General features: G+C 39.0%; 1 protein-coding gene across 1 annotated transcript in view; it reads right to left on the bottom strand.

Annotated features, from left to right (window-relative positions):
- sppl3 (signal peptide peptidase 3) overlaps nt 1-17202 on the bottom strand; it is a 49784-nt gene that overhangs the window by 7734 nt on the left and 24848 nt on the right. Inside the window, exons 2-5 of the mRNA XM_015940979.3 lie at nt 7775-7852; nt 910-1001; nt 637-756; nt 352-430 (exon numbers count right to left, since the gene is read on the bottom strand). Of these exons, the coding sequence (XP_015796465.1) occupies nt 352-430; nt 637-756; nt 910-1001; nt 7775-7852 (369 nt within the window). The remainder of the gene's footprint in view (nt 1-351; nt 431-636; nt 757-909; nt 1002-7774; nt 7853-17202) is intronic.

Here is a 17202-nt window from a genome sequence, read left to right as displayed (position 1 = left end):
TCCTGAGGATTGCTGTAAAGACTCTGACACCAGGAAGTGACTCGATGCAATCTGCTGGGTTCCTTATATAGGAAACTTATTTCTGACTGGCTTAATGAACTGACCTGTATTGGAATGTTTACTGTGTGAAGTGCCTTGAGACGACTCTTGTCGTGATTTGGCGCTATATAAATAAACTGAAATGAATTGTTTTTACTTTCTGATTTCAGCACTTTATAATATCGTTATAATATCTGAGGCTACAATATTATGGTAATACACAGACTCACTGAGCTTTACAGATGTTTGTAAAAAGGTAGAAAACAGCAAGGAGCGGATTTAAAGAAATAAAAAGCCATGTGACTTTCTTACTTGTTCTGTGGGGAGCAGGGTCTGGTCAGATACTGGCACATTGGCAACAACAGGAATGCAAATGCGATAGTAGCAAGAACTGAGGAGAGGAACAAACGCACAGCAATGAGACCTTCAGCCTAATACACCTTGACGGCTTGTTGCAGTCACTTCTGTCTGTTTAATGGGGCAGCTAATGGTCCTCGGTTTCAAGGACTTTCCCACTGTGCAGCTGCTAAACACAAAGGTGAACATTTTCAGATCATTCTGGAGTGTGGTTATGTTGCACTCAGGAGCATTGCTTACCTGCAGTGCAGATGGTGAAAACCACCTGTACTGAGTCAAAGAAGAAGAACATGACTAGCAGAGACACAGAAGCTCCTATTGGCAGAAACAGGGCCTGTGTCGAGTCTATGGTTTGAATGCCTGAAAAATAATAATACAAAATAACCGTAAGTGGACAGAAAACACACACGCACACACGATAAACCCAGGCAGCATAACCCAGTCACTGATAACATTAACTCAAGGAAATATTTGGTGTGTTAGATTTGTTCTTTGACATTTTCTCATACTGACTGTTGTTTGTGTTGCCGTTATTAAAAGACCCTGTTGTTGATGGGTTACCATCTTTATCCTTCTCCTGGTTCTCACAATCCATGTTTAATGACCTGCAAAGAAGAAAAGAAAAAACAGGAGGTGGTCTGATTAGAAAACCCAAAGAATCAACTTTTTAGAGAAATAATGGATGTCTTTTCATTTTTGTTGATGATACTCATTCATTCAAGCATCAAGTGGTTATAACAATATAGAACGTAATATAATAATAATATAGAAGTAAAATAATGAAAAGAAAATTAGTAGAGGCCAACCAATATGTTTTTTTAAGGCCGATACTAATTTTTAAAGAATTTCGTTACCAATGGCCGATATCTAAAGCCGAGTATTAAGGCCGATAATATACATTTTAGCAGCACATTGAATGTGAAAGACAACTGAACACTCATTGTGTGAAATATTAGTAAATAAGTCAATAAATCTCTTAATATTTATTGAACTTCAAATATAAAACAAACTCAAAACATAATTAGAAACAGTGTGTTGGGGACCTTCGGGTCCTTTCTTCAGTCTAGTAGTGCCGGTGTCGGTACAGGATCTGCTCGGGTGCAGGATCGGCTCGGGGTCCTTCGACTACCGATGACGTCACATTACTGCAAAACTACTCGGCTTTCACACACACGTTTTGGAAAGACATCAGCAGTTTTGTTAATACATTCTTGTTTGTTAACACCTAAATGTTTTCTTTATAATTGTAATTTGTTAATAAAACACCATATTATCTTTGTTTTGTAAAGAATGTGAAACTGCATAAAACCAACATCGGACTGACAAAAAATAGAACAGTTCTTATATGTGAAGCCACATCTGTTTGTGTTAATGTGGAGTTCGTCTGTATATTTCCTTAGTTGTTATCTAAATACATTCTTTGACTCAAAATATTGTTTGGTGTCTTTCAATAAAGTTCTCATATTTTATTTTGCCCCATTTCATCAACATCAAGAGCTGTTGAGGGTCACCGTTTATTATTTGCTTATATTTTACATTTCCTTTAGAAATTCAAACATCTTTTCTCCAAAAAGTGTTGATTTTTGGACTACAGGACAACAACCGCAAATTTGTTCTGACCAATCAAAATCATAACGTGATAACGTAACTTCCATAAGCTTCATGTTCAGGCAATCAACTACTTTGACGTCATCAGCAGTCGAAGGACCCAGAGCTGATCCTGCACCCGAGCAGATCCTGTACTGACAGCGGCGGTTGGCCATACAGGTGCCTGATTAAAAAAATATTTTTTTCCCTGCTCTTAAAAACAATTTCGGCCGATATAGAAAAAAATTGAATACATCGGCTCGATATATCGGTCGGCCTCTAAACATTTGTCTCCGTTTATCCATCCTCTTGTAGAATAGTCATAAGTACCTGTTGAACCACCTCTGGCCCTCAAGTGTCCAGATGGAGTATCAGGATTAGTAACCTGCCATATCTTGGCCTTTACATTAGTGTTTCACATCCCTGGCCCTCGGGACCCACCGTCCTGCATGTTGTCCATGGTGCCCTTTTAAATACCAGTCTTTCCCTGCTGCCACACACCGGACTTAAATGAATGATTGACTAACTGACATCTGCAGCACTTGATGCTCTCCTGAGGAGGCAAGGCAAAGATGTAAATCAGGTGTGCAGGTAAGTGGGTACCAGGGTTTACAAACTCTGCTTTACATGACTTCTGCCTTTTGGTGGAGGATCTACAGGTGACAAGGGCCAATTTTCTTTTATTTATTATGGTTATATTGTTAATTATTACTTATTCCAATAAACAGATCATTACGCTCTTATATTTATTAGCCAATATATTATTCCATTTTAAAAAGTAGATATTATTTCATATTTCAGGCATTATACGGTTAACAATACAGATCAAATAAATAAAACTGTAACAATACAATAAAACAAAACATGAAAATAAAAGTAGGGATGGTCAGGTTTCTGCTGCCGATCACCAAGAGTGAAGATTTCGGATACTGATCACACGGAATGAACATACAGTTCTGTGTAGTTATGAGTGCCACAGACTACAGGATCTGGGAGAAAAGGAACATCACCTTAAATGGCATGTATTCATTTAGACAAATACATGTTTTTACTTTTACAAGAGAGAGAGAGATAAAAAAAAGACTTGCAGCAAAACCAGTGTTTGTTTCTGACCACAACTTCTAAGCTTCCTACTCAAACCCAAGGTTTAGAGCTGAAGAAGCCTCTGGGATGAGAGGAAAACACCTTCAAGATAATCAGGAAATTCCAGTTGTTTTCATTTAAAACTCTCAAGATGATCATGTCCAGGATGAATAAGAATCTACAGCAACACGCAGCACAAAGCTGCAACGATTCAGTCAAAAAAAGGAAAACAAACACTTAACTATAGCTGCTGTCAGTAACAAGCTGACTGATTTAAAACATTTATAGCTCTCAACAGTCTAAACAGTGCAAAAAAGCAAAAAATAAAAATAAAAATATAAAATAAAATATATAATATATATCTCACAACGTGGGTGTTGTGAGATTTATCACTGTGAGGGTTTGTTTGAAGAGGCAATGATACAAGAGTAGAGTTATGCATTACGGTTTTGATTTTGAAGGGGAGTTCAGCGGGCGGAAAAGCTTGTCGTTTCCGATTCTAGCCAGTGGTTGTTGTATCATACTAATGAAAAGCGCTCTATTATGAACTGTTGTGTGGATAAAAGAAGAAGTAGTACTATGTTGTGGGTTACGTCCAACAGCAGGTAGAATAAAATACTTTTAAACGAGTAACCTGAGTCGTGTTAGTTTTCTGACAGATCTGACAACACTCGTCTGTATAGCTGATACAGACGAGTGTTGGGGAGAAAAGCCGTGTCTGATTGTTGCCACCTTTAGTCTTTTTATCTCTGCTGTGAGCTTTAAAAACTCACCTCACTCTGCCCAGAGTTTCTTCTTTCAAAGTCCTATTACATTTGCCGTGTTGACGCATTTTTAACGAACTTCCCCATTTGTTTACATCACTCTCACAGACACAACAAAAGATTGTTTCAGAGAGAGAGAGACTTGAAGCAGCACAGTCTGTCAGTTCCAAAGTATGAGCGACAGATGATGAGTTGGTATGATCGGCTCTGAAAGGAGTGGATCGAAATTTGTTACATGTTTTTTCATGTAAATTGTCAGATTTTGATTGGCGGCCGATCAATCGCAACATCCCTATGTAAAAGTATGACTTTTAATATCTATTTAATACCTACACTTGGTTTTGAATGTAAACAAGGAGAAAATCACTAATGAAACTGATGTTTAGTCTAAAAATGTTAAAATACTTGAAATAATCTAACCTTTTTAAGAATTAAAAACCCTAACTTACCAAATATGTTTAAGTAATTCAAACATGTGGAGGAAATTATGTCTTCAGGGAAAAAATGCTCCCTAAACGGGATGATTTTTCCATTACAGGATGCTATCTGTGCACCGGTACATAGATGGCTTTGAGGCCAACTAAATGCTACAATCAACCTATGGCATGCAATTTACCTTCTACTAAGGCAACCATGAAATTGATATATCATGTAATATTAAATGAATAAGTCAAAACACAGCCAGGGGCTAGACTGCGGCTTTAATCTTTGCTGCCTGTTGAGGTAAAAATGATGTGCGATTAGAGGAGTGAATCTTCACTTGTCTCCCGATTCGATTACGATTATTGGGTCAACGATTCAATTCGATGCATTACAATTATTTCATATTGATTTGTTTTCATCGATAAATAGAAGATGTCAGATAATTGCTTTTTATTTATTTAATCAAAAATGTAATTGACACAACCTGCCATCTCTCAACAGCTCTCCATTCACAACAGGTTAGGACAAAACATTTTAAACATTTAAGAAGATTTAACAAAGTAAAACAATCTGTTTCCTCGTTCAACACCACGCCTCAGGCTGAGAAAAACACTCTTTGCAAAAACTCACAAAATCTGAAAAAATACTGAAAACCTACAGGACACATAATGTAATAATAAAATACATAATGGGTTCATATATGAGTGTTTAATGTTTCTGAGCAGCTCTAGAGTCAAATATTTATGCCACAGTTGAAGGGTGTCAGAAATAACACCAAATGAAATGTTTGACTTAGTTTGTTATTTTATTTGAACCCAGTGGTTCGTTTCTGAAATGTTGGAGAATGAATCAAGTTCAGTTTGATGCAGAAAATAATAAAACATAAAACAAATTATACACTCCAATAATATTTAAGATGTGTGTTTTATTCTTTCTGATAATAACACCAGCAGAAGGCTGTGGGCTGGATTAGGATTAAATTACCCAGCTGATGGATCTCCTTCACTAACCAACTAACTACAAACCTTTCCACTAACCTGTCCTGCGGGACCCTCACCATGTGACCCTCATGTCCATGCTGTCTCTGGAGGAGCAGACAGGAAGCAAGACCTCCTGTAACCTAAAATGAACCAAAGCTTGTTCCCAGTTTTTTAAGTTGAATTTAACATCAGTTTATCTTCAAATGAATAAAGTGGAACAAAAACTTCTATCTTCTATTTCTCTCTCCTGGTGCAGGAGAAGGTGGAGGCGCGGTTGTCTAAATGGAAATGGCTTCTCCCTCAGCTGTCCTACAGGGGCAGGGTTCTGATAGCAAACAACCTGGTCGCCTCTTTTCTGTGGCACAGACTAATTGTACTGGTTCCACCACCGGGTCTGCTGGAAGGTGTTCAGAAGCTGTTGGTGAAATTCTTCTGGTCCGGTCATCAATGGATCAGAGCTTCGGCTCTTAGCCTACCCGTGCCAGAGGGAGGACAAGGACTAATAGACGTGGTGTCTAGAACTGCAGCCTTCAGGTTACAGACAGCTCAGAAGCTTCTTTATGGTGACAAACTCTGGTGGCTCCCCCTGGCTCACCTCCTGCTGCAGAAGGTTGGTGGGCTTGCGCTGAACAAACACCTGTTCCTGTTGAATCGGAAGGTGTTTGATCTGACAAGGATTAGTCCGTTCTACTTGTCAGTGCTGGACACTTTTAAGCTGCTGACGGTTTCCCGAACGCCTGACACGGGACCAAGGACATGGTTGCTACAAGAACCCTTGTTTGACAATGACTTATTCTCTCGAGCTGGCATTTTGACTTCGTCTGCGTTGAAAGTGAAGTTCATCGATGCTGGGATTGTAAAGTTTGGTCACTTACTGAACATCCCGGCTAGAACTCTTGGTAAGCGGGTGGATGTGAGGTCCACCAGAGTGATGGAGAGTGGTGGAGGAGGTACGGAGGTCCTTGTCTGTGTCGCAGAGAGCCTTCGTTGAGACTTGTACTCTATCTAACCAATGGGATGATGACAGTGAGTATGTTTTTCCATCTCTGGAGGTTAAAACAGCTGGTGAGGGTTAGCAGGAAGACAGTCGATCACTGCTGAACCCAAACACCCCAGTGTTGGGCTCCTTCCAGTCTTGTGGGAAGAAACAGATCCATCACACTTGTGCTCCTTGTTAGGAGTCAAGGAGTCGAGGTGGACTCAGGTGTTTGCTGCGGACCGTGCCCCTGGGGGCAGCTGGAGGAGTTGGTATAAGTCTCCAGTGGAAAAAAGGATGGCTGACCTCCAGTGGAGGATCATACATGGAGCTTTAGCTACGAACAGACACAGAGCCCGCTTTGATCCAAGCACCGGGGAGGGAAGAAGAAGAAGAAAATATCATTTCTATAGCGCCTCTCAAGATAAAAATCACGAGGCGCTTCACAAAAACAAAAAAAAAAATGTTAAAATATAAAAAAGCATTTAGAAAATGTTTAAAATATAGTTAAAATGAGCAAAAATAGGCAATTGGGATTTAAAAGAAAAAATGTTAGAGAGAGAGAGTGAATAGGAAAGAGGGAAATCAGTGGATCCTGAGGAAGGTGGAATAGGTGTCCTTTTTGTAACCAAACAGAGACCCTAGAGCATCTAGTGGTAGCATGTTCTAGGTTATCAGGGATGTTTAAGGATTTAGAACGGTGGGTTAGTGCACTGGGGGAGGCTTTCACCCAACCCTTATTTGTTTTCGGGCCCAAGTACAGTGTCAGAAAAAAATGGACAATATTGTTAATTAGCTTTTTTTTTTGGATGTGTAAAACTAGCCATCTGGAAAACCAGATGCTGGGACAGAGCTGGACTGATGCTGAGCAGAGCCTGAAGGGCCTGGTGGAAGCTCGCTTAAAGATCGAACACGCTTTTTATGAACTTACTGGGAACCTGGACTGCTTTAGAGCGTTGTGGGGGATCGGGCAGGTGCTCTGTCTGCTGGATGGACAGGGCTCCCTAAAGATCAACTTCTAAACTGTGGGTTTATCAGTTTTCCTGGTTTTATTAGTGGAAGAAAAGCCCCCCCCCCCGGTTGATTCGGCTCCGGCAGTGCTCAGCCCCGCCGTACCACATGAAGGCGGAACAATACTTGGTAAATGTGGAGAACACTCACTTTGACAGATATGGATGGCATACTCTTCTACGATGCAGAATTGTTTATGTATGCATCTTGATGCATCAATTATTTTCCTCAGCTCTATGTGCGATTGTAACAATTCTCATGCAGTGTTTTTGTGAACTTGACCCTGTAGATTAGCTTTTTCAGTAGACCAAATATATTTCATTAATGTAATTAAATTGCTAAAGGCGTATTTTTCATAAACCAGAGCATTGCAGTCTGGGGAGCTGCTTTTTCCATAATGAGAAGATGAAAAACCGCCTTCAAACATGACTCATAACTTAAGAAAATATAAATCAGGAAGAATATCTAACTTGTGTGGCAAATAAAATATGCTTCATAAGTCACTGACTTTTTCTACTCAGGCCAATTAAATGCAGCTATCTGGTGACACTGACCTGAAGCTGCCATAAACGATGAGAAGGATGGAGATGAGGAAGGTCGACACCTGGCTTGAGTCAACAAGGGAGTACGCCCTGTAGACGAGAGAGAGAGAGAGAGAGAGAGAGAGAGAGAGAGAGAGAGAGAGATTAGAGCACAAAAGTATAAAAACATGAGTATACCCATCAGCTTAAAGAAGATACTGGCTGAGGACATGTGGGCAGACAAATTAGTAAACAAGAAAAAACTCCCTCTGAAGAGACTCAAAGTAGGGATGCACTGATACGATACTGGTATAGGTATCGGTAAAAGTTAAACGATACCAGGAACCGATACCAATGCAGTTGCTTGAAAATGGCTTCACTGTAACTTGTCATTTTTGTTCACCTAATATTTTAGTTTTGTGATGATTTCTATTCATATATTTTACTTTTTATCTACCTCACAGTCTTTTCCTGTTGAAAGCAGAGAAGAAAATAAAATCTGTATTCCAAATCATTGCATTTTTTTGTGTGGTAGAAGTATCGGTATCGGCGAGTATTCAGATCCAAGTATCTGTATTGTATCGGTTTGGAAAATGTGGTATTGTTGCATCCCAAACTCATAGTAAACAATAGTTTAATGACATCTTTTATTGCAGTTCAGATCCACAGTTCTTCAACGGGATTAAGGTTCGTGGAGGGCCAGTTAAGAATAGTCCAGTGTGTTTTCTCCCTCTCAGCTATTCTTGAGTGCTTTCAGCTGCATTCTTCTGCTCTTTATCCTGTTGGAGGACCCATGACCTGCAACTGAGGCTGAGCCTTCTGACACTGGGTTAGTATGCTTAACTCCAGGATGCTTTGGTGGATTTTGTGTGCCCGGCACAGATTCAAGATTGCCACTGTCAGATGCAGAAAAGCATCTCCAGAATAAAGCCGAGACCCTGCTATGTTTCACAGTGGGCATGGTGTTCCTTTCTTTGAAAGCTTGTGACTAGCCAAAAAGCTCCTGTTTTGTCTCACCAGGATGAAGGACTTTCTCCCAGAAACTTTGAAGTTGGTTAATGTGCACAATTCCAGCCTGGGTTTTTGTGTTTTTCTGTCGCTAGCAGAGTCTTCTTTCTTACAGTTCAAAATGAAATGGTGCGTACCGTGACCTTGAATTTGGAGATGAATGTTGTTTTTATTATATTTCTTATTAATTATTAAAAATAACATTATTTTTAATTGTGTTCTTGTGAAGTGCCCTGTGATTTTTATCTTGAGAGGTGCTATAGAAAAAAGAATTTCTTCTTTCCTTTGCTCATCTTCCATCACCCATGCTATCTGACCAGTCAGAGAAGGTTTCCTCTAGCGTCCACATCCTTGGATGTTTGCCATTGTCACTAACCCTCTACTTAATAATACTGCTATTTGCCAATTGTAGCAACAGGGCTTTAAAATCCTTTCCTTTGATGATCTGTTAGGTCTATCACAGACTAAAGGCATTCAGCTACACATTAAAATATCTTCAGACTGAATCCTCTTTCAGGAGAAATGAATCACTGCTTCAGTGAGCTGTAAGGGTACTGTGTGTTTATTTAGGTTCTGCAGTCACAACAGACTGAAACACAACCCTGTAGCTTCACTTTAAAATATCTCATTTTTATATTTTGACTTCTCACTTCAAGGTCTAAGAAGAGATGCAGCCTCCTCCCAAGTCAAGCTTCACATAACCTCTGAGAGACTAAAAACAGAATTTAGTGATCAGATGCCAAAAATGTGTTTGTGTTATAAGAGAATTGCTGAGTTGCAGCACTGCAGTGGAACACAGTTGGTCAGTAAACCAGGATTTGCTAGATAAATTTAAAGTACAAGTAAAGTCTCTAACCATGGTGGGTAGGGGACTAAAACCCACACGCTGTTGATAAGAGAAAAAAAAACATAACAAGAGAATCCAGAGTTCCTTCTGTCAGGAAAAACCACAAAGACAGATTTAACATAGACCAACACCCAACTTGTCACTATCTAGATTTACCTCTGTGCTGATCATACTGGAAATACAAGTCCACGTTGCTCAACTTAATGAGGTTTCTTACGTCTGAAGTTGGTGTTTATTTTTTCAAAGCAGTTCAGCTAGGTTCATTATCTCAGAAAGTATTAATGGTTCCTTTGCAGGTCATTTCTGCTGGTCTGAAATCTGTCAGTGAACACTTGATCAGCCTCTCTGGGATTTGAACACAGCTCATTATGAATTTTAAACCTAACTTCATATGCTTTGTAATTGTTCGGCTCAGTGTCCAGTTTGCTTTACGAGGACTTTGTGCTATTTTCGTGCTACGTTTCAATAATCTCACGGTGGTTTCAGATTTTCTTTTAAAACCCAAGAGTTTTGGAAGGATCCACGTTCCAAAAGAAAATCACTCCAAAAATCAGGATATTGCGACGTTTGTAAACTAACCAGGCAAACAAAGGCCCGTGTATTGTGACTTTGAGGAAAACTGGGTCAGCAGAGTTTAGTTACCCAATAACCCATTAAAACAAGTTTTTAAAAAAGTTAAAACATTTCTGAAAACCAAAACCACATTAATAGTGTGAAAATACGACATGTCCTATTTATGTACAACCCACTGATTGAAAATCAAATCAAACACATAAAACACAAACACACAAGTGGAAAAAATGACACTAAGATGTTAGACTGATGGCACGATGTCAGAAGACAAAACAGCTTTAAAAAAAGAATCTGATCAAAACAAAAATAAAAAATAAAAATATTCAACCACAGGCAACCCTAAATAAAATAAAATAAATTTCACTGTTTTTAGACATTTTTTTCCCAAATGTATCATTATTGCAGATGAAGCTGTCAAGTGACTGGTAAAGTCGTCAAGCGTGATTGTCTTTAGAAACCGATCATGCAGCCAGCAGAGCAAGAAAGTGAGCGACAGAGTGATGGCAAGAAGGATGACGACACCCAGAGAAAACGTTAAAGAGCATGGGAACATTCTGGCTAATGAACAAGACTGTGCAGCAGGCTGAGCTAGAGTTTCACAACACTACTTTCATGTCCCAGCATCTCAACAGAAAGCATCCAGGAACTTCAGGTGTAACCTGTGGAGATCTAGAGTCTAAACTGAGTATTACCAGCTATGCTAACTGGAACGTTTCAGGAAACAGCCTCGACCTGACAACTTTGTCTGGGCAAATCCTGGTATCCACTGAATATGGACAAAAGTTAACAGTTATGTTCCACAAATGTACTTGTTAAGACAGTTTTGTAACTGCTTACTGCTTTGTTACATTTTGATGACATTCTTCATTTCTTCAACTGAAAAAACAAAAGCTTCTCAGACTATTCCAATAATTCAGTGTTTCCCTTACATAGGCGTAGCCGTGGCGACCCGCCACGGATGAAATCCCAGTGCCGCCACGCCTACAAGATCCCAAGTTTTATTGATTTCTTTTTTTTGGAGCCGTTTCCCGAAGAAGCAGCGGGAACTACTCTGTTGTTGATAATCATACAAGTGACGATACATCTACAAAATGACAGACTATGTGCAAACACACCTTTACAGCCAGATGCTTTCTGAAGACAACGCAATGTCACAATTATTTGTTCCCCTCTTTTTCTCTGTGAAGGATGTAGTCGATCCTCTATTGTTTTTGATTAATCAATTAGTTCAACATGAAAAGAAAATTCCCTTCAGTGATATTTACATATTATGCATATCTTTATTGCTACACTACCCTGTTGAAATAATTAGAAAAAAGAACCATCAATATGATTTTCTGCAAAATGCAAAACATTTTCAACCTTGACGTTTGGACACTCGTTCTGCTCAGAAAAAATAACCAACAGAATCAGAAAATTATTAGAGCACATCATACAATTTTTAGGAATTATTATAAAACACCATAAACATCTGAAAACGCTCCTAATGTTGTAATGATCCATATGGGGCTATTGGAAGAGCTGTTGTAACCTAATGTTACGCTCCTTTAAGGAAAAAAGTGAAATTGAGCGCTGCAGATGCAGGGAGCTGTTTACTGGACTTCTCTGATATACAAGTGTTAATAAAAAAATGTTATTCTGCTGGTTTTTAGATCTGCATAAATGTTACAATTATCTTAAATTCACTTGTTCAAAGCTTCCAGTACGCAGACCAATTAAAATGCTCGGAAGTATGCGCTGCTGCAGAAACCTGAGACAGTGTCACAGACTTCATGTGTGCAAATTGACAACAGTCTGCAGTTTGTGGTTTGCAGGAAGTTTATTTTATTTTGGTAGGTTAAGACAGGATGCACATATGTTGTTTATTTACTTAGAAGTTTTGGTTCTGAACATTCCAATATTAAATGTTTATTTGTAGCATTTTAAAAGGGTGTCCTTGCATCATGATATATTAACATTATATAAGTGGTTATTTTGGTCTCGATAATGTCGACAATAGTATCATTTATTGTCAATAATTTGTTAGACAATCTATCATCCAGCAAAATATGTTACTGTCCCAGGCCTGGTTAATATTGTTTTGTTCTATCCTTTCAAGCTACACTACTCAGAATGCTTGAATCAAACATTTTATCTTGCTGCAAAGAAGTCTGGAGGAATTTCACTGTTCATGGTGGAAACAAGACACCAGGATAGTGATGCAGTATTTCTGCACAGGTCTTGTTTGACCACCTCAGACCACATAACAAGTAAACCCAGCAGGACTCATCTTCTTCACAAACATTCCAAACTACAACGGTGCCTTCTATACAAGCTGGTAAACATCTATGTAGCTGTCCCAATATGACAATGCGTTCACTCAACTGCGTCCTTGTTTAAGGAGTTGTCTCTTAGAAGCCATTTGACTTTAAGCATTTATATAGAAATAGGGAAAGTGACCTTGTTCGTCTCCCGATTGATATCAATTAGGCTGCTGTTTCACTGTCAACGAAGCAAGCAGCTAGACTGCTAGTTGCATCTAGCTCAGACCTCATTCATATTCTGGTATCAAACTGCTTCGTCTGGATTCTGTGCACAGAAGCCTACAGAACATGAGTGAGATAGATGAATGGAACATTTAAAAACAAAATACAATCCCGGACTGTTGAGAACTGGCTGACAGCCCAAAGTGCCATAAGACGCCCTTGTTTAGTGTGTCAGACTAGGTTTTCAAAAACAATTCAAATACCGTTCTCCATCAAACCCGTGGCATGCATGAGTTGACCACCTACAGCCAGGTAAACGGGACACATGAGAGATTTTAACAAACGCAAACACACAGCATCATATATTAAAAAACATGGAAGCAGTCCACAGAAATGTTAGTTTACATAGCAACATACCAATACAAAACAGCTTCTGTGGAAATCAAAACCTAAGCACAGATTTATTTTGCCTCCACAGAATGTGTTCTGACCCATGTTGGTTAGAAAAGGTACATTAAGGAGGACAATGGCTTCCAATGCCTGACTAAAATTAAAAGTTCCACTATAGTTGACATTTGTTCTCCGCATCCGACCCATCCCATGGGGGAGTGGTGAGCTGCAGACACAGCCACGCTCTGGAACTATTTGTTAGCTTAACTCCCCAATCCAACCCCTTAATGCAGAGTGTCAAGCGGCAAGGCATTGGGTCCCATTTTTACAGTCTTTGGTATGACCCGACCGTGTATTTGAACCCACGGTCTTTCAGTCTCAAGGAGGACACCACTCCAAACACTTCTACACGGATATTCTTCCACTGCTCATTTTGGTATTAGAGGTGTTACGAATTCCAAGCTTTATGCCATCATAACTTGTGGTTTGTGGCTGCAACATTACAACTTGAGTCATTTTTGCATTTATAAACTTGAGCAAAACTGATTTATCTGAGACAAGATGGCCATTCAGCATTCAGTCAGTAAACCAGATGTTCCATGATCAACTGGTTTAACAGCCAAGAGTTATTTGCCTCCTGCTTCTCTAAACCCATTTCACAAATAAAAGATTAACTCCATTAGGAAGGTTTTCATTTGTCATGTTGGCAGTTTAATACAAACATATCACTTCTACACGGGCTTCATCATTAGCCTTGTATTTATGTTAAAGGTTTAAATTTGATCAATATAAAAACAACCTAGGAAGATTGTTATTTAACATAATTGAAATACTTGGTCTGTTCCAGCAATAGAACAGGACAAAAAAAATGTCAAAAAATCACTTTTTGTTTTAGCTCAAATCACACAGCAACAAGTGCTTTTGTAATCTGCCTCATCCCAAAACAGCCGTTAATTTTTAGAGAACAGTGAGTTTCATGGATTCATGTAAGAAAACTACCATTTATCAAATGAACCCAGAAAAACACAAAGGTATCAGTTTAGCCACAGCAGAAAGAATTGTATCCACAAATATTCAAGTCATACTAATATACAACCAGGAGAGAGAATCACTCTAGATCAACATCTTAAAGTGAATTTAAAATCAACTTATTTTATATACTGGCTGGCGTCCTCTTTGCCAGTTTTTAAATCTCGTTTGAAAACCTACTTTTATGACTTGACTTTTAGACAGTGATTCATGTCATCGCATTAAGATTTTATAGTTTTTATTGTTTTTTCTTTTTTGTTTTAAGTGATCCTGCCTGTTCTGCATTTTGGTCAGCTCTCACGCTGTGTCTTAAATTGTGCTATAGAAATAAAGTTGGTATGGTATACTGATTACTTCAACTGTGCAGTGTTATTTTTGTTTGAGGTAAAAAGATAATGTGCCTCAGGTGTTTGCGAGGCAGATAAGAATATAGAAATTTACAGTAACATAACAGTCGCGCTTTCTCTGTTTGCCTGTTTGACTGAGATAACACCTCCATCCCTTCCTGATGGAAAATTCACTGCACAGAAACTTTTCAGGAAAGGTATAATGATCTAGTCTCCCTGCCAACTAAGCAAATGTTTCTGTAGATTGAAGGTTAGAACTTTAGACCAAAGCCTCAAGCTTTCTGCATCTTTCTGTAGCTTCACAGCACTGTAGCCAGACCAGATCAGTGTAAATGAGTCATTGTGTTACCTGGCCAGTTTGTGTACTCAACCACATCACACCAAGTATATTTAGTCAGCATAAAATCAGCGAGAAAAATAGTTTATGTCACACTGTCTTGTTTTGGGCTGTTCCCTGTTAAAAGGAGTGAAAGTGCTTTTAGCTCTGTGGACCTTTTAGGTAAGAAAAGGGTTAGGGTAAAAAAGTGACGTCACATTTAAAGAAGTCAATATATTTTTTTCAGTAGCAGTATGTAGTGAATGTTTTTATCTGTGCTTAAGAGGCACATAGTTTCTCTACCCAACCCTACTGCGTTCTAAGCATACTTATTACATATATAATAAGTGGCTCTGCTCCAGGAGTTCAGCCACACCCTCTGTTTGTTAACATGCAAAGGTCAACAAAAACCCTTTTTGTTTTCCTTTTTAGGGCAAGATCAAGACAAAATATAATTTAAAGTGGGTTAGGGTCTGGTACCTCGTCTTGAACGATAATCTGTGTCTTTAGGAGAAAATAGCAGCAGACCACAGAAATATCAAGATAAAAATCATACATGACAACTGTATAGGCCTCCTAATACTTTATATGTCACTTTTACAAACTTCACACTTGAGGAAACTTTTGGCAGTTTCACATCTGGGCCAGCATGGACTCGGCTGGGTAATGTTGGTTCAGGTCCCGCACTGTTAGGGTTTGTTCACACGCACTTCTGAGGAATGGGGAAATATTCGAGCACGTAGGCGGTGCAACAGACGCGCAAAAAAGTCTGTGGTGTCCCTTAAACAAAGGCGATTGTGAGAAGTGTTGCTTTTGGAGACTCTGACTCTGATTTGCATCCAGATTGACGTGTCTATCCTCTCGCTGTGCAAGACAAGGCAGCGCTGTCTTTGTGTGTGTGTGCTCCTCACAGCAGTGAGGAGAGACAGAGAGCTGCCACAGCTTCAGTCAGTCGTTTTACTTCTCAGTATCCAGAATGATAATGAATCGGGCATGCGAGAAGCCCTGCCAGTTGATTCTATCCGCCAATCCAGGGTATATGCAGGGATCTCAAAATTAAATTTAAGACATTTTCAAGACTTTTTAAGAACGTCTAAAAATAAAATTAAGACTTTATCGCAAACAACTAATCAACTGTTAAACACTCATATATTGTTTTTAAATACTGCATCGCTTTGTTTTCCACTTCATGACGGGTTACGTCACATCAGGGACAGCGAGGCTGTAGCAATGAAACATAATGCCACAAGGTACAAAAATGGAAACCGTGTGCATAGAAGAACAAACATTTTTGTTTTTGTTTACATGCATCTATTTTTCATACCTGTGAACTCAAGCAGTGAATAAAGTGACAACTAAATTAACTCCCCCAAACAAGGTCCTTGTGTGCTGCAGATTTGCATCTATTCTACAGTGGGGTTTGCAGTGATCTCTGATATTTACATATGATAATGATAAATGACCCGCACTTGTATAGCGCCTCTCAGAGTAAGGACTCCAAAGCGCTTTACACTACAGTGTATCATTCATCCATTCACACACACATTCACACACTGATGGTGATGTGCTACAATGTAGCCACAGCTGCCCTGGGGCGCACTGACAGAGGCGAGGCTGCCGAGCACAGGCGCCACCGGTCCCTCCGACCACCACCAGCAGGCAAGGTGGGTTAAGTGTCTTGCCCAAGGACACAACAGCAGAATTCTCTGTCCGGAGCCGGGATCGAACCTGCAACCTTCTTATTTTATTGAGAATAATTTGAAAAAACATTTAATGTGATTAAAATGTGATTATTATTTTTTTTGCAAAATGCAAGCAATTTTCTACCAGTCATAATGTTCAAGAGAGCTAAATATAATAAACAAACAGAACTGATCGGATAATGATTAGGGATCATCATATAATAATTAATTATTATGAGAAAAATTCACAGAACACCAAACATAAAAACATCTCAAAATATTCCAAATTACTGTAATCATTCTTAAGTACGATGACCAGATCCCTCACCAAATGTGGGACAGAGACTACTCACTGTGGGACATGAAACCTCAATGCAACGAGATAAAGTAAAAATGTTTTAAAAAACTTTTTTTATTCTGCCTTTTATCTATAATATCACTCTTAAATATACATAAAAGTATTATATAATTAATGTCTTATATATTCTATTTGAATTCAACTTGAACAAGCAAACAGCAAAAGCTTGGTTTCTCAGTTCCTCTCCAGTTACCGCAGCTTAAATCAGGCTCTTTGGACCTTCTACAATGGCTCTGAGTAACTTTAGCTACTGTTATTTTAAACCATCAACTGATTTTATGTTTATGTTTATTCATTTGGCAGACGCTTTTATCCAAAGTGACTTACAATTTATAAACTATAGGGCATGTTGTGATCTGTGGGGGAAACCGGAGTACCCGGAGGAAACCCACGCATGCATGGGGAGAACACGCAATCCCACGTAAAAAGGCCGCAGCAGAGTTTCG

Source organism: Nothobranchius furzeri, chromosome 6, assembly GCF_043380555.1.
Source record: "Nothobranchius furzeri strain GRZ-AD chromosome 6, NfurGRZ-RIMD1, whole genome shotgun sequence".
In the NCBI taxonomy this organism is placed as follows: domain Eukaryota; kingdom Metazoa; phylum Chordata; class Actinopteri; order Cyprinodontiformes; family Nothobranchiidae; genus Nothobranchius; species Nothobranchius furzeri.
This window is presented reverse-complemented; position numbering and strand designations above follow the sequence as displayed.